Source organism: Molossus molossus, unplaced genomic scaffold (genome assembly GCF_014108415.1).
Source record: "Molossus molossus isolate mMolMol1 unplaced genomic scaffold, mMolMol1.p scaffold_m16_p_11, whole genome shotgun sequence".
In the NCBI taxonomy this organism is placed as follows: Eukaryota; Metazoa; Chordata; class Mammalia; order Chiroptera; family Molossidae; genus Molossus; species Molossus molossus.
In genome coordinates this window covers 70,762,033-70,780,668 of record NW_023425346.1, presented here as the reverse complement: position 1 = coordinate 70,780,668, position 18,636 = coordinate 70,762,033, and the positions used below count along the sequence as shown (strand labels likewise).

General features: G+C 38.9%; 1 protein-coding gene across 2 annotated transcripts in view; it reads right to left on the bottom strand.

Moving 5' to 3' along the window:
- Positions 1 to 6,124: 6,124 nt before the first annotated feature.
- The window catches only part of SESTD1 (SEC14 and spectrin domain containing 1), a 69,842-nt gene continuing 57,330 nt past the window's right edge, over positions 6,125 to 18,636 (bottom strand). Inside the window, exons 14-18 of one of the 2 annotated variants that reach the window (XM_036254769.1) lie at positions 13,462 to 13,543; positions 12,623 to 12,745; positions 11,694 to 11,885; positions 9,126 to 9,247; positions 6,125 to 6,841 (exon numbers count right to left, since the gene is read on the bottom strand). In XM_036254769.1, coding sequence (XP_036110662.1) covers positions 6,712 to 6,841; positions 9,126 to 9,247; positions 11,694 to 11,885; positions 12,623 to 12,745; positions 13,462 to 13,543 — 649 coding nt within the window. In that variant the 3' untranslated portion in view covers positions 6,125 to 6,711. The remainder of the gene's footprint in view (positions 6,842 to 9,125; positions 9,248 to 11,693; positions 11,886 to 12,622; positions 12,746 to 13,461; positions 13,544 to 18,636) is intronic. The other variant, XM_036254770.1, reaches the window with a different exon arrangement.

The window sequence follows — 18,636 nt, the reverse complement described above, 5'->3', positions numbered from 1 at the left end:
AACATATCGCCATGCTTGGGTAAGTGCGTTAATCCCTCAAAGAGTGAAACTAATGCTAAAATTTCAGGTACCGGAACCCCTTGGGGTCCGTTTCAGGCCGACAGGTATTTGCTTCTCTCAAATAACAAGTGCTGAACCGTGAACGATGTCAATGCTAACCGAAACCAACCTCTAGTATTTCAAATACGGACCATAAAACAGTTTACACCTTCCTACACATCCAAAAATATAGTGAAAATTCAACACACAGTACAACCACATTGGGAAAAGGTATGGCCGTTTCTTTTAAAACTGCCCTATGACACAGAAATTCTAATGCTAGATATTCACCCAAGAGAAATGAAAGCCCATGTTCACAACAGGCTTACGTTAACAATAATCATAGCAGCTTTACTTACCACCTCCAACACTGGAGCTAGCCCGGTATTCATAAATAGAAGAATGGATAAATAAACTGCACTACGGTCATGCAATGGACTACCACTCAGCAATAAAAAAAATGAACTACCAATACACCCAACAACGAGGATAAATCTCCAAAACATGGTACTTTTAGAAAGAGTACATGCTGTGTGATTCTATTTACACAAAGGCCTAGAACAGACAAATCTGACTTATGATAGAAAAAAGAACATAGTTGCCTTGGGGGGTGGGAGTGGGGACTAAAATTGACTGGAAAGGGCCATGTGTGAATTTTCTGGTAACATTTTACATTTTGATAGCACTGAGTGCATTAGCCAAAACTCAGTGGATATACACTTAAGATTTACACATTTTATTGTATGCTAACTTGATGGTAAAAAAGTGTAAGCACATATTGAATTCTAGTTAATGATGTGGTATGCTGAAGTACTGGGTATGAAGTGTAGGGATGTCTACAATTTAAATGCATCAAAAAGTGATCTGAATTGATGAACTGGACAGATGCGTGACTATGCAGCAGTTGATGCTAACTAGCATCTGGATGGTGAGTACCCTGGAACATTTTAACATTTTTATGTTTGAAAAGGTTTTATAATAAATAAGTTGTTGGAGGGGGGAATCCAGGGTGCAAGCTTAGCAAACAATGCTGCTGAGAATTTCATCATTGATCCCATGGCAATATAATCATCAAATTCTTCCAATCAGTGTCAACTTAAAAACTTGAGAGCTTATAAAAGGACATTCCTGAGTGTGAGGTGAGCAGCCAGTGCTGCTGGTTCAAAGCTGTCAGATTTCAGTCCCCTCACACCTTTGCAGAATACTACATATTGATCATACATTCTGAGCGTAGCTGTTGGCTGTGCAGACTAACATAAGGGCTAAGATGAAGAGACATCCTCAGCAGAAAAATCAATCAAGCTTAGAAATTGTGTTTACCATTTCTGAACTAAAAAAGAACCAGGGTAATTAGAAAAGATGTACAGATCCAAACACGGTGTGAGGCTCGGTCTCAGTGAACTGGCCTGTTCCGAGTGAACGGACCTCAGAATTATCCACCTGTCTCTCTAAAGGACACATTTGGTGACCCCCTACAGAGATGGCATTTTGCTTGTAAATACTTCTAAGGTGACCCTTTGAGATTCCCTAAGAATGGACTGAGGCTTCAATAGCCTTTTGTCACAAATAGTTTTCCATAGGCCTGAAAATCCATTAACCACACTGCTCTTACCTCACAGTTAGCAACTATTTTTAGTTATCTGCTAGGAATTCTTGTGTTATTATATATAGACACTCTATGCACTGCCCCATAGGAGTGCTCCGACAAAACCAGTCTTGATTATTTAAAAAATCTACTCTCTGCTCTCAAAATATTTAGTCATAGTCCTGGCACTGCTTTGATCTCTAAATCCTTGTGTTCTGGTACAGGCTCCTCTACCTTTCCTTGAAGCTCAGAATAGCGTTGTCAAGTTTCCAAGTTTGCTTTAAAACACTACAGTCATTTATTCAGCTTATCTGTGAACTTTTTAAAATTGTAAACATGCCCCTACGTTCGCGCCACCTGATGGAGAATTCTGCCATCAGTCTCTGTACAGGCCCAGTCTTCTGCTGTCATCGCTGCCGGTTTATCGGGATTTCTCTTAACCGTCACAGCATTAAGGGGGTCTCAAGTGGTGTTTTTACCTCATTATTAGGGTATTTTATAAATATCTTAACAGGTCTGTGCTCTTGTTGTTTCTATAGGCTGGTGCTGACAGCGAGATCCACTCCAAGTGTGACTTCCTTTCTTACTCATTAATGGAATTGTGTCATGTCCTGTCAACTTCAAAGTCGGTGACGTGCCTGCCGTGTCTTCCACCTTGCTGCTCTATCACCCTGCCATAAAGAGAGTTAATCTCAGATCTGAAAGTCAAGTCGTGTTTTTACCCACGAGCGCACCGACTCCACCCTGTTTTCAGCGAGCGATTCAGACACAGGGGACGAGTTCAGGGAAGTGAGCACGGACAAGGGGCCGTTTCCCGCGTGACCCCACGTCTGTCATCGGACAACGATGGAATTAAAGAATGCCCTAGTTTCTACTTGAAAAGATAATTATAGTAATACCTTCCATTTTGGATAACATTTTAGTTTTCAATACATTTTTAAGCTTGATTATATTTCATTCTTGATAATATTTGATACGGTGTCTCTAATTTACAGATCCAGAGTTCAGTGATTTTTACCAAGGTTAGTAAATGGCAAAGCCAGACTTTGAAGTCAAGTAGTCAAACTCCAGACTCTTTCCATTATATTCAGTCTAGTTATTATTTTAACTTTTATGATCTTTCCTCTATTATTCTTGCCATCAATTTATGCTTCTTAGCAAAACCTAGACGTTTCAGTAGCACATAGTAAAGTCGAACAATGTCAGGTGTTAAATCTGTACTTCATTTTGTCTTATCAAGGTATTTGTTACCCTACAGAAGAAAATGTTCTACCCCTACCTGAAGCTTTTCATTTTTAGAACTGAAAGTTAGTACTAGTAAGTTTGCTCATTAGGCTTACTGTGTACAGCTATGATCCAGCCACCTTTCTAACCCTAGGGAACTTTTCCTTTGGGGGTTTAAGCAAAGATACCCCAATCATGGAAATATTGTCAGTGGTAATATTTACTGATGTTAGTTTGCTATATCTTTTTTTTTTTTTTGGTACGTGCCCCTAACCACTAGGGCCTAGCAGGTCCTGAACCCAGGACTCTCTGGTCCGCAGGCCGACGCTCCAACCGCTGAGCCAAACCGGCCAGGGCTGCTGTATCATTTTTAATAGGCTCAAGATATGGAGGATTTTAGCAACCACAGCACATTTAGTTTTTATTTTATGATGGTCCTGTGAAGATGGGAAAAGTACACAGTAATAGCTATCCGATCTCTCTGGCAAGAAACTTACAATGCAGTCAACTCTGAATTCTGTTCTCCAAAACTAGTCTGTACAGTGAGAAAGGTTCGGCTAATCTCACAGTCACGCCATTGGTTACAATAGGTGTGGATCGGAGTATTGTTTGCTCAGCACTATCAGAAAAGTAACTGTCATGTATCATATTAAGTAGTATGCCACTAACTACAGTAATACACTAAATAGCACACCACACGTCGACTGATGGGGTGAGGAAACACACACTAACAGTAGGTAATACTTGGAAGCACTGGCTGCCTGCCTGCCTGTAATGGAGAGAAGTATCCCTTCTGCACAGCAATGAATCCTAGACCTGAAACCAATATCCTGGCTGGCAGGCTGAGCAGTTTCAACCATACCACCAGTGTCACCTAGCAGAATAAGGTACTCAACAATGAGGACTAGGAAGAAAGGCTGTTTATCTGAGATAATGGCACCATCTTGGCATTATAATGCTGCTAGGTTAGACATGTGTGAACAAATGCCCAAACTGCTGATACTCACTTTACACAGGAGCAAATAAATACAAGGTAGGAAGGGGGGACAATCCCCCAAACCAAAACAATACAAAACTAGCCCAATTAACACTTCAACAATTCCCTGAGATGGGCTGAAGTGATGAGGAAAGCTGTGGATATACCAATTAGAAATGATGGTTCTTTCTCCATTTGCCGGCCAATGATGATTTATTATGTACAAAAACCTTTGTGATTTCAAACAGACTGCAGTTACTTCCTCGACATATACTCTAAATGAACTACAAAAAAATTACATTAGGGCATTGCTGAGTTTTCATTCAGAACCGTATGTGTCTATACAGATTTACATATTGAAAGTAGCATTAAATTTACAAATGAAGAGCAACAATATTATATTAAAAGCATATTCCACTTCATCTGAAATACTCAAATTACAAATAACATTTCTAGATGTTGCCTTATTTTACTTTTGCTGCAGGCAGGATAGCTTAAGACATATACAAATGAACTCATTTGAAAAGCAGGTGAGTTGACGGTAGAACTGAGTCTCATTACCACACACCAGTCCTTTTCTAGCAGGCTTAATGAAAATATTCCAACTATTCTGGAATTCAGTAGAACAGATATTGAGTGTAACTGGGTATCTAAATTAGCTAATATTGAAGGATCTAAAGTACCAAATGACTTCCTTATGAGTAGATTCACTCAGTCCTAACTTTAGAAAATATGTTTAAAACACACGCAGACCACAACATGAGGGATTGTTACGAATGCTATGAAAGACCATTCACATACAGGGGAACTGAGCAACTACTACACATGAACAAAGGTTCACAGGATCCCTTCCCTCAAAAGAGCTCATAATGTCCCAGGTAGACATAACAGTTGTAGCATGTGGTTAGCACCATCATGAAGACTAAAGTGAAGAATCACAAAAGTTTATACTCGTAGAAGTTAAGCCCTAAAAGACTGAGAGGATTAGCAGGTATAGAACTTCTCGGATGTCCTCAGAAGCGGCGGCGGCCAAGACGAGAGGTGCCCTGGATGTTGCCCCCGGGTTTCTGGCAGGTCTGACTAGGAAAAAGGCTGCACCTTTAACCAAAATTGCTCCAAGAGGAGAAAGGTAAAAAAAATATTATAAGTAACTTCATCTGAGGTGAAATGTCAAGTAGGTAACTGGAAGAATTAGAATTCTGGATCAGATACATAACAGGACATTGAGATAAGAAACGGAACCCCAAGGATGAGATTAGGAAGCATTATGAAAACAGAATCTGAGAGTACATTTGTAGATACATTTTAAGTAAGAGTGATGCCACTGTAACGGCAGAGGATACTCTCTTCGAGGGAGGAGAGACACTGTCCAGGAAAGGCTGCTCACTGGTGTGAATGCTGCAGAGACAGAGACGGATAAGAGTGCAGACTGAGAACAAATTCACTCCCTTCACTGACGGGAGCCCACTGAGAACAGCGTCGGCGCAGGGCTGCGCAAACCTGACCGCAGGGCGCCGGGCAGCGGGCGCCGAGGGCGCCGGGCAGCGGGCCAGGGTCTCGCCAAGAAGCCTGGCAGTGTGGGAGGCTGGAGAAACCAGCAGGGTCAGGGAGTTTTTCACACTGGAGGATACACAAGCATTTTTGAAGACGAAAAGGAAACAGCATACAATTCTTTGCATAATTTTATATTGATTACACACTAAAAAATTACTTTAAATCTTTTTCAAAAACATTTTCTGAAATAAAATTAACACGAAAATTAAATTATATGCATTTACCATTTAAACTCAATATAAATTTAAAAGCACTAGCATTTTATAGATTTTATTTCTAAAAGAGTTGCACAGTTTTTGTATTAGACTACTTCAGAATTTTGCTTCTAATCTATCATAAAAATTAAACTTAACAATTGCTACTTTAGTTCCAGAAAGATAATTCTGATATAAGGTTTACACTTAAGTAATTACGTATGCCTTCTTCCCCAGCCCTCCTCTCCAAAGACAAGGTACCTCAGGGTAGTTAATAATTTGGATAATATCTTTTTCAAGTTGAAATAGAGAAAAATTAGAAACAGTATTCCATTCGTAAGTTCTTAAAGATCTACATTGCTCTTCACAATTATTTTTCATGATAAAACATGCTTATTTATTATATACACATGCTTACATATGAATTTCCTGGCTAAAACTCATGCAACCAACTTGAAAAAACAAATACTAAACCACTCTCACAATCCTACGAATGCCCTTTTTCATAAGGCACTCATGTTTGGAAATAGGATATAACCACCAAATTAAATAAGATGTTTAAAAGAAGCCTTTTATTAAGCACAATTTTTAATACATTATCAATACAAATAGGAAAATGTCCTTTAATGAATATGATATATCAAAGATCTGAAGGTTTTCTTCATACCGACACAATAAAAATAATCAATTTTGAAGAAAAATTACAAAGTAAAATTTTGAGGACACCACTGTTTACTAATAATCATTTAACTATAGTCTAAATTTACTACATCACCTGGGGAGGAAGGGTAACCATTTTTATATAGAGAATTCCTAAACTCTTATTAGCACCATTCAAAGCTTATTATCAGTTGTTCATCTACAAACTGACAGGTCAGGTAAAGCTTTAAAGCAGGTTTTCAGTGCAGTGTTTACAGTTCCTTGTTTTAAGATACTTGGAGTCTATGGTCTCAAAGCATGTTAAATAATTACGCCTTGGTAGTTGCAAGGTGCTAACATGTAGCGAGAAATGTATAATGAAGAGAAATGAGGCTTATCTTGGCCGTGAAATGTATCTTAATGTGTTGTGGTTAATGCTGCAGTATGCCGACGACATGCGGGATTATTGTGAACGAAGATCTGTGGGAAGCTGGTAGCTATTAGCTCTCTGTGGTCATCATTTCAGGATGTCTCAGCTGCTGCCTTTTGAGACTAACTAGTTTCATCCTGTCTCTGATGTGTTCTGCTGTAGAAGCCATGTCACTTGGACTCCCAAAATATTGTTCAGTTCTAAAAATCAAGACAAACAGAAAAACTTCATTCAGATTCATACAAATCCACTGACCACAGCAAATGCAAAAGGAAACAAATATTACCATAACATTATCTCTGTGATATGGCATTAGTTCATTTGTAGACCATGCTGTTTATCTTAGAGTAGTAACTCAGTAAAAGAAATACTTTTTACACGGTATAAAATATATTAAGACATGTCGAGAAAACTATATTAGTGGTATAAATGTCATACCATGTGTACTTAGGATAATCTCAATAAACCAACAATGCAACCAAGCTATGCGACAATCAACAAAGCAATGCAAAATTGAAGATATTCTGTTTTTCAATCTGGGGTCAATAGTGTACACAAATTAAAGTTTGTCTGTGTACACCAGACCTAAGGGCTATGTACACTCATTTATAATATAGTTGTCAAGTAAAATATCCATTTAATGTTAAGGCATCATTTGGGACATTAATAGATAAAATCATTTAATTTTATCCTACCTGCAAAGATACTGTAATCAGAGTCACAGAATCTTCTAGAGGTAGAAAAGTTCTTGAAAATTATCTGGTTAAGCACTTCATTTTTTAGATCAGAAAACTAAGGTCTAGAATATTAATGACTTAACTAAGATCACACAGTGGAAAAAAAGAAGAATTGAGCCTGGGTCTTCAAGCAGTGACTCCAGGAAGACCACCCATTTTTTAAAGTATTTTTCCAGGAGAATGTTACAAACAATAAATCTGAATAATTTTACTAACAAACAAACTTTACATGACGCAAACAGATGATCACATAAAACGAATTAACAATTTCAAATATTAAAGGTGGTGATTGTAAAATCTGAATACACAGTGTTAACTTATTCCTTTATCCTAAAAGGACTAGGAAATGACACACTATCTGTGGAACACAAGCCAGGCCGAAGCAGAACCCCCAGGGCAAGGCAAGCCCAGGCTGCCCGGGGGAGGGAGACGGCCGACAGCCGGCTGTGAAACCAGCAGTAGGAGCCTGTGCGTGTGGGGGCGGGGGTGGGTCTGGACTGGAACAACCAGAAGCAGCACACTAATGATGCTACTAGCTAAACTTATGAATTTTAAGATTTATTCTCTTGTATACATTGCAGATATATAACATGACTTTAGGCTATTTCTGATTGTTCAAGTTTAGGTATGATTAGAGATTATCTATATATTAGACTATGAATAATATTCTTTCAAAGAAATAAAAGTATATCTTTTCGATATCAATTCCAAATAATCATTGATGTTCATAACACAGCAGCAGTCGCAAGAACAATGTGTCAGAGTTGTTTTAAGCAGTTTATATACATCTACCTCATACAATTCCCATCTCTATAACCTGAGGAGGTATGAATCCTATTTTTAGATGAGAAAACTGAGACACAGGAAGGTTAAGTGGCTTGCCCAAAGTATCACAGCTACTAAGTGGTGTGCTGAGATTTAAACCCAAAACAACTGGTTAGAATCTACAAACTAACCATTACACTATACTAAAATGCAAGGATAGATGTATTCAATAGTTTGAATTAAATATTGGATTACCTCTAAATCATTTCCACTGAGAAGGTCTAGAACCTCAGGGATAAAGTTCCTTCTGATTCACTTACTAGTCCATTTATTTGCATCAGATTATTTCATATTTTTATCATCAACTTTAAAATGAAAAGAAACGGAATCAGGAGCCCATCATTTTACAAATGAAGGAACTGGGACTACATACAGCACTGTGAAAAGAGAACGGGTCTGGGGCCAGAAGGACCTGACTTTGTGTCCTAATTCCACTTAGAATCTGTGAAATCCTGAGCACCTTATTTAATCTTTCTGAGCCTCGGTTTCTTCACCTATAAATTAGAAATAATCATGATGGCTTGACACTGTTTGGTCAAAAGTAATGAAGATGAAGTTTGTTTAACTTGGTTCCAGGCAGACACTGAGTTTACTAAACATCAGTCCCCACTCCTTCCCTGAAGGATGCCCACAGTCGCCCTCCTCCCTCTCCTCGCAGTCGAAGCTGGAACCCAGGGAGTCAACCTGGTCCATGATCTTTCTCCAACAAGCTGTCAAGAAGCAATACATTTACTGGCAGCAAGAATGAAGTGCTACTGCTGCTAAGAGTCGAGTTTGGATTTCTTTTCATTTTAAACCAGTTAATTATAGGAACTGAACAGGTGGACCAAAGGTAATTGACTCGGCTTTTTAAACAAAAAGCTTTTCCTCTCTTGATGATTTCACCGATAAAAAGACAAAATTATAAGAACATGCACCATACCCATCAGGATAAACTACAGGAACAGTTAATCTGTCCAAAAGTGATTTCCCAACTGCTTCGATTTCATCAAATTGTTCCTCATCATTAATAGCTTCAGGCTCTTCTGGACAGTCTTGCAAAATCTGCACCAGATGAAAGGGCCACATCAGGAGAGAAAGAAAGGAAATAAAGCTCATGCAAATATAGAAGATTGAAGGTGTTTATATTTTGTTTTATTTTGCATCTTCATATACACCATTGCATAAGATTGATCTATTTGGGCAAAACTGGCTCAAAAAATTCCAATCAAATGAAATACATAATCCCTACTAATAACGCATAACTAAGTATAAAAAGTACAGTAATTCCTGAGAAAAAACTACTAGTAAGCTCAAAATGTACTTAAGGAGTCTTCTTTCATTCATTAAATAACTATTTATTGAACACTTTTTATGTGTTTATTTAGTGCTTGGGATGTAATTGAGATATAGATTCTGACCTTCAGGAGTTTACAGACTTCAACAATGAAAACTTGTAGAAATACAAAACATCTACCCCAAGTACAAGCACATAACTGATGTGATAACCTAGTTACACACTTTATAGTTATTTTAAAAGCTGATCTGCTGACTTAATAAATGTAAACTGATATGGTTATAATTCAAATATAGGGAAGTTCTACAGCCCTTGATAAGATATTATTTTTTTCCCCTTAACTACTACCATTTAAATTTAACTACAAAAAAGCCCTGTAAAATTTGGGGGAGGAAGAAGAAAAACTACTGATTTTTGGAACTTCTTTTTTGCATTATACTTTACTTAATCTTACCATGTTTATTTCAGCATTACTCATCAAGAACACTTTTACAGTCTAGAATTCTAGATTTAATTTCAATATTTTCCCAATCATACTATGCAATTTGCTTATAGTTGTTATATTTATGCTTACTGTTATGAAATAGAACACAGTCAAAAGAAGATAAAATCTGATAACAGAAGTTTTTACCATAGGTTTGCACAGCAAAATAATCTTAAATAAAGTTTACTGTAAGTATGATAAAGGCCATGGAGTAGAAAAAGTAGAAATGTTAATTTTCTATTAAAAAACTACCAACCATATATATTGTTATATGACCTCTTAAAGTGGTCTAGATTTTACAATATCCTTGCTGATACCTTTAGAAAGCAGTAACCTGAAAAGCTTTGCGTGGTGTTGGAAACAGGGCCAGTGCTCACCCTAGGAGAGGAGGGAGCAGCAGCGGAAGCCACGTGGCCAAGAGGGAATGGGGAAGGAGCCTGAGGTGCTGGTAACAATGGTTGTTTGAACATTGCACTGATTACACAGGTGTGTTCACTTTGCTCAAATTAATTGAGCAGAACATTTATAATCTGTACACTATGTTAATATTATACTCCAATAAAAAGTTTTCATTAAAATAACCAGTGGATGAACAAATTCAGCCTTTTCACATATTTTCATTCATTATCATTAGGCCCCTAAAACACTGACCTATGGGGTGTTCAGTGACCAGCTCAGAAAGAGTTTACTATGAACATTTCCCAACAAATGTACTTTATAACACAGACAGAAACTGCTTAATTCCTGAGGTTTCTGGCAGCATCTCTCCTGTTCTACAGACATGGCTATCACATTTACAACTTTGGTTTCTCATATCTTAAACTGTACTAAACGTCCCCTACATGCACAGTTTCATTGTAAGAGATCAAAACAAGGTTAACTACATAAAAAAGCTCCTCTTCAAAATGGAAATACAAAGCTTGGATGATACAAATTTTCACTGTGCTAAGAAAAGTTCTATTGAAAACTGCCCAGTAACACTGAATATTCATTTCTGGTTTCTGGGACTAAATAATGCATTAAATAATAAATCCTAGAAGTATTCTTTAAAAGATAACATGAAAAAAATGTTATAATTTTTTAAAATATGTTTTTATTGATTTTTTTTTATACAGAAAGGAAGGGAGAGAGATAGAAACATCAATGCCAGAGAGAAATATCTGCTGCCTCCTGCACGCCCCCTACTGGGGATCGAGCTTGCAACCCAGGCATGTGCCCTGACCAGGAATCGAATGGGGACCTCTCAGTCCATGGGACGATGCTTAGTCCACTGAGCCATACTGGACAGGCAAAAATGTTTTAATTTTTATCCTTATTCTCATTTTAGTTGGACAGACTCTACTTTAAACATTAAAATATTAAAATGTGTCTTTTTAAATCATTTATGACAATTTATAGCAGTTACCAAAGCAAAGTTTCCTTTCCTGGCATAATGAGCGAGATGGGAACGACGACCTTGTAAAGAATGAACAGCATGTTCTGGGCAGTGGGCTTGTGAGGAGAGAAGCACTGCAGACAGAGGCCTCCTGAATGGAGTCGGGTTCTCCAACCACAGCACTCCGTCTCTGGTATCAATTACTAAGAGAATTTGATTTGAACTCTCTAAGATAATAGATACAAACAAACTTTAAACAATGGAATGTATTTTTTTAAAAACAGACTAATCACATAAGCACATTTTAAACATACACAACAAACACAATTGTGATCATATTTTTAAAAAAGCAAACCTTTTCGGTACTTGAGTGAAATGCAATAGCCATTTCCAGCCTGTGTACTCTCTCTTCAGATGCTACTGTAAACTGTTTCCATACTCTGTTCAGTCGAGGGAGCGTATCCCCGGATGATCGAGAAGTGCAGCGCAAAGACTGGCACAACACAACTGTGGCCTGCAGCAACTGTCTCCCGTAGTCATAAGTGCTCTAAAAAAAAAAGCAAACATGAAACTATAGTAAATGAATTCTGAAAAGAGATGGGAAAGTGTGTAGGACTCTGGCTGCAACTGAGTGACACTACTGGAAACCAATACTGAATGATTCCACTGGCACTTACACTACAAAACATCGGCATGCATAAATGATGATGGGAAGCATACTTTTAGTTAGATTCAGTAAGTTTCTTTCTTATTCTGTTTTCCCCATCTCAGTCTGCTCAACTCCACAGGCCAAAACGAAGGTCTGTTCAGCCTTTGCTCGAGGCATGGGTGAGAACAGGCACTTTATATTCCACATAAGAAACCACAACGATTACACTGAACACTCAATTATTAGGGAAATTGATGGAGATACATTTCACACATACAAAAGTATGTGTTGTTATGTTAATGCTGGTGAGATGCAGAAACCGAGGTGTCTGAATTACTGATATTAACATAATTTCATATTGACTCTCACAAAGAAACAGTTGGATTGCCTAAAGAAATGCTGTAATATATAACGTACATCACAGGGAGCATATAGAACCTGCATTCAGGGAACTATAAACCCTCTCAAGTTTATGCAGGCTAGTTTGGATGCACCAGCTGACATTTTCTTAGTTCTGTGATGTTTCTGGAATAACATAACTAACCTGGGACTGGGAGGGTTAAGTTACATTATAATCATGCAGAAAGCTATTCAAACACTGAGCTTGTAGAAAAGGAAGGTGAGCAGTTCTGCACCTGTGCAACATCAACAAATTTTCTGTGCTTTTCCAGTAACACTTTCGTTTCCTGAGCGTCATCACCCAATCGGATGTGGGTCTTCAGCAGAGCATCCAGAAGTTCACTTAGCCATTCTACGGCCTACATGAAAGCAAGTCACAGTGAGGCTAGGTTCACGTCTTTACTTAGCATATCAAAATATCAGATTTATAAGATTTTATCATGTGACTGACTAACCTATTAGCTATAACCTAAGTTCCTAATAGCTCATTTCATTCAATGACAAAGCTACATGAATTCATGGCCTTGCCTCCCACTCAAAATTTTTAAAAATCAAAAGACAAGGCCTATTAAGGAGTAGCATTCTTTTAAAATTATTATCACATGATTTACAATAGAAGCTCATGTGCTTATGTTACTACAGATCTTATTGAAATCTCATTACAGATTTATGTTACCATTTAAAATCATACATTTTCTCTATGTTAAGCTGAAATGATGTTCTCTGATGCTAACTACAAAAATATAGCAAATTGTTTACCTAGCTGAAAAACCCTCTTAGGGGTTAAATAACAGGGTGCTATCCAGCCTTCATCCTGGGATATGACTGATAACAAATCAACAATAATAAATAGCAAATATTCCCAATTTCTAGCTCAATAGAGGATTTTATTATGAAGGTAAGTCAAATGAGACCAACTAAGATAACGGGGAATACAAAACTTTATTATTTCAACAGTATAAACTAGAATGTGATTTAATGTTACTTTCTTAGGACCATGAAAAGTTTTTTATAATTAGGTGAACTTAATCTTCTAAGAAAAATCAACGACATGATGTGCCAGATCGATCCTTACCTGGGCAGCATCTTCTTCGCATTTAAACAACTGCACCATCTGAAGCATCTTTAACCTTCGCACATCTACCATGTCTTCACATCTAATAAACCCAAACATAAATTTAGGACATTTCGATTTGTTAACTATCATAACGTCATTGACTGGCACACACGTTTTATAGTATACTAAAATATCTAGTCCAACCCTGTGGAGACTATAACTATTTTTGTATTGATTTGTAAGAATTTTAAGGATATCTATATCTACATCACATCAAAACCTCAAAACACCTGAATGATACTGAATCACAAACCCTCATGAGAACAGCGTGGATCCTGCAGTGTATTGAAGCAGAGCATAAATGCAGCAGTACGCTAAAACTGAAAGAAATCTCCATGGCCAATTGTCATTAAACCAGCTTCAACGATAAAAATGCAAAGTTTCTCAAATACTAATTTAGAAGATAATGTTCAAGGAAATACAAAAAATTAACACTTCCATTATATTACATTACTCACAGTAGTATCTAATTTTGACTAAAAGAAACAAAAACTCCACCTATCTCCTTAAGAAGGAAAAAAAGCCCTGGCCGGTTTGGCTCAGCGGTTAGAGCATCCGCCTGCGGTCCGGAGAGACCCGGGTTCGGTTCCCGCTATGGGCACGTACCCCGGTTGCAGTTTGTCCCCGGCCCTGGTTGGTCGTGTGGGTGGCGACCACTCGATGTGTCCCTTTCACATCGATGTTTCCCTCTCTCTCTCCCTCCCGCTCTCTCCCTCCCGCTCTATCTGTGCAAAAAATGGAAAAATGTCCTCGGGTGAGGATTAAAAAGAAGGAAAAAAAACCAAAACCCTATTGCTCTCTGGGTGTACAGAAACACAATACAGAGTATTTTTAAATTTACTAAGATCTGCCTGGATAATATACAGCCTAAACCTATAAGGTAACTCGACCTAACTCAGCTCTGATCCATTCCCTTCATTCCCATGCAATTTTATGTACTTTAGGTGGGAGGGAGAAATCTCACTGCAATCCCAAATACCAGTAACAAGTTAACCAGGAGGCACTGGGCCTAACTACAGTTGATGTTCTCAAAGAAGGCTTAAAAACAATATGGATGTTACTGTCACAAGGCAATTTTTATAAAGATGTCCTCAATAAAATCCCACAGCATATTGTTAAAATGCAACTTGATTCAAGTAATTCTACAACGGACTGAAGGGAAGTGATGACGATCATTTTTTTTAAACTCTGAAGCTAAAAAACAATGTAAAATACTTTTAAGGATGAAGATGATATCATACACGTATTCAACACATTGTCAGGTACTGAGTAATGTGCTTGAAAAAAAAAAACAAGACATGGTCCCCAGTATTTAAATGGGTCCATCTGGGGAGTTGGATGCTTAAATAAACAATGTGATAAATGTTAGTGTAGAACTGTATAAAGGATTTATGGGAGTAGGGAGATCAAGTGACTAACTTGTCTTAGAAATCTAAAAGGATTCCCAGGATAAGTATCCCCGAGTCTTACAGAAAGATGGAATCCAGGAGGCAGAAAATGAAGAAAGAAATCTCAGTTGTGGACACATGAAAATGAAAACAACTGTGTGATTTTTGAGAAAGTCACAGGAGACGAGACTGTGCAGGATTGGATTATGGTCTCCTGCAGTGTTCCAAGGAGACAGAACTTCCTCTGAGAAAATAGGAAGTCACTTAGAAAGAGATTCTATATAAAGAAATTGGGTCATTAGAAGTGTACTTTACAAAGAATACTCTGTGTACAAACGACTAGCGAGGAGCAAGACCAGAGGTAGATACCAAACCCGAACAAAGAAATGTTCAGGATACCGAAACAGCAGAACTTTTAGACATTAGACTAGGCTGCAGGGATGAGGAAGACTAAGGATTTTAGAAATCCCAGTTTTGGTAGCTGCTGCTAACTTTAACCTAGATGGGAAATTAAAGGAGAAGAGCAAGTTTGGGGGAGACTGATTTCAATCTGGACATCTGGTTTGATGAGTGCACGGGCATCCAGGTGGAGACAGTCAGCAGGCAAGTGGAATCACGGGTCCAGAGCACAGGAGAGCAGTTTGCGTCAGAGCTATAACTACTCAATCATGAGACTGCTAAAGAAGGTCATTACAGCAGTGAGACTCTCCAGGGAGAACACATAGACCGAGAAGAAAATCTGGCTTCAGAACAAACCCTGGAAGCAGTGACTTCAGCAAGAGGACAGGGACACCGTGAAAACCAAGAAGAAACAGAGTGCCAGGAGTATCTTGAGGGTGTTCTCCAAGAAAACATGGCTACCAGGGAGTTTCAAGAAGGAAAAATTCAGTTTGCCTAAGGCTATTCAGAGTGGTTAAGCAGGGTCAGCACTAAAAGTATTCCTGGATTTTGAGCAAGATCAAGCATTTATTACATTTGGCAAAGTCACTAGAGACATCTGTAAGAGCAAATTCAGTCAAGGAAAGAGAACCCAGACCAAGGAGGGCTGAAAGTAAAGTGGAGGAAGCCGTCTCAGGGTAGGCTCGACCTTCCAATGACATAACCACCAGGAAGGAGAGCTCTAGGGCTAGAAGAGGAAGGTATATGCCTATGCACAATTATTTAATTTTTTTAATAGAACAGATCTAAGTATTTAAACGAGGGACAGGGATCAGAGTAGAGAATGGGAGTTGATGGAACGAGGAGACATGAGGGTACGTGGGAAGATCCGCTGTGATAAGAACAGAGCTCTCATCCTTTGTAATGAGAATGAACAGTGAAATGGATACATTTGCAAATTATGAGTAGAATGAATTTCTACCTGATTACCATTTCTCTGTGAGGTAAGGGGGGAGTTTCCGTAGACTTTGTTGATGACTTTAAAATTTCTAAGTAAAAAAAAATTTCATACAATGATGCTAGACTGTGTAGCACAGATTAATTGAACCCACTGCTTCACGACACCGACTGGTCGGCCCTCCGTATGTGCAGGTTCCACATCCGTGGCCTCAACTAACTGCAGATCAAAAATATTCGGGAAAACAAAAGCTATGCAGTTGCTTACATGTACTATGCAGTGAAAATTATAGTTATTTAGTAGGAATGAAGAACCTGTTTTAGTGGCCTCACTCAGTGGTTTCAAAGAGTGCTCTGTAAATGGACAAGCATCTGTCGAAAAAATCATTTTTAGATAGATTCAGAAAAAACAAAGAGAATGAGTGTAAGGTGCATAGAGTTTTAACACTGAAAATATTCACAAAAAATATCTTATGTTGTTGCTGATGTGCGTGTACAACGTAGTCAGGCCTATGTCAGCTGCAACTGTACTGAACACAGATTTTTCTCTCTTATTATTCTCTACCCATCATCTTACTCTAATAAACATTAGTCTATAGTCTAATCCTTCTACAGCAAATAATGTATGTGTTAGTAAGAAGTTCAGATGAAGAAACAGATCACTTTAGATGACTTTTAACACCAACTAAACCAAATGAAAATTGAAAAGCAAAATTCTCCAAAAAGGGTTCATTAAAAGACAAAAGAGAACTTCTGGTCAAGATGGTGGGTAGGTAAACACGGTATCGCGTCCTCCCACAACCACATCAAAGTTACAACTAAACGACAGACCATCATTCAGAACCACCTGACATAGAGCTGAATGGAAGTCCTACAACTACGAAATTAAAGCAGCAGCCACATCCAGACTGGTAGGAGGGCAGAGGTGGATGGGCTGGTCCCACACCCACGTGTGGCGGATAAAAATCAGGAGGCTCCCACGGCGGGGAAGGTCCTCCCTGAGGACTGAGGGGTCCCTGTCCCACACCAGGTGCCCCATTCAGGGTTCCAGCGCCAAGAGGAGAAGTCCCCATCACTTCTGGCTGGAAAAACCAGCGGGAACTGAGGCTCAGGGAGGCTGAGGCAGTTGGAGCCCCAGGTAGCTCCTCTTAAAGGGCCCGCGCATGGACTTATCGGACTCACTCCCTCTAAGCTTGGAGGGGAGGCAGCTCGAGGGGCGCCAGAGACATACAGGGAAGAACTGAGCTGTTTGGCACTGGAGCGAGGGCTGGAGAGGGGGCTTCCTCGGGGACAAACGTGCTATCAGAGGCCTTTGTTCCTTTGGTGAGCCCTTCCCTGGGGCAGCAGACGGCCACCATATCTGGGACTCCAGCAACCTGGCTCACACTGGTAGCCCCGCCCTGGTGTCTCCCTGAGGCCCCGCCCCACCCAACTTTCAGGCCCTCACAAGCTGTTGCCAGTTGCTTTACCATAGGATTGGCCTGTCTTGGATCCTGCTTCAGGTTTTCCTAAATTCTTTCAAACAAGCAGCATCTGGTCTCAGCCAGCCCCATACCTCTCGTTAAGTAATACAGTACACAGAAACAAACATAGGGAGGCGGCCAAAATGAGGAGACAAAGAAACAGGTCCCAAATGAAAGAACAGAACAAAATCTAAGAAAAGAACCAAGCGAAATGGAGATAAGCAACCTAACAGATGTTGAGTTCAAAATACTGCTTATAAGGATGTTCAAAGAACTTAGTGAGAACCTCAAGGAACTTAGTGAGGGCCTCAAGAGCATAAAAAAGGACCAGTCAGAAATGAAGGAGGCACTAACTGAAATAAAGAATAATTTATACAGATTCAATAGTAGAGTAGGTAAAGCCAAGAAGCAAACCATTGATTTGGAATATAAGGAAGCAAAAAACACCCAATCAGAACAGCAAAAAGAATAAAGAACCCAAAAAAATGAGGACAGTGTAAGGAGCCTCTGGGACAACTTCAAGCGTGCCAACATTCGCATCTTGGGGGTGCCAGAAGGAAAAGAGAGAGAACAAGAAATTGAAAACCTGTTTGAAACAATAATGGCAGGAAACTTCCCTAACTTGGTGAAGAAAACAGACATACAAGTCCAGGAAGCACAGAGAGTCCCAAACAAGATGAACCCCAAGAGGCCCACACCAAGACACACCATCATCAAAATGTAAAAGGTTCAAGACAGAGAGAATCTTAAAAGCAGCAAGAGAAAAGCAGTTAAGTTACCTACAAGGGAGTTCCCATAAGGCTGTCAGCTGATTTCTCAAAAGAAACTTTGCAGGCCAGAAGGGAGTGGCAAGAAATATTCAGAGTGATGAAAAGCAAGAACCTACAACCAAGATTACTCTATCCTGCAAAGCTATCATTTAGAATTGATAGACATATAAAAACTTT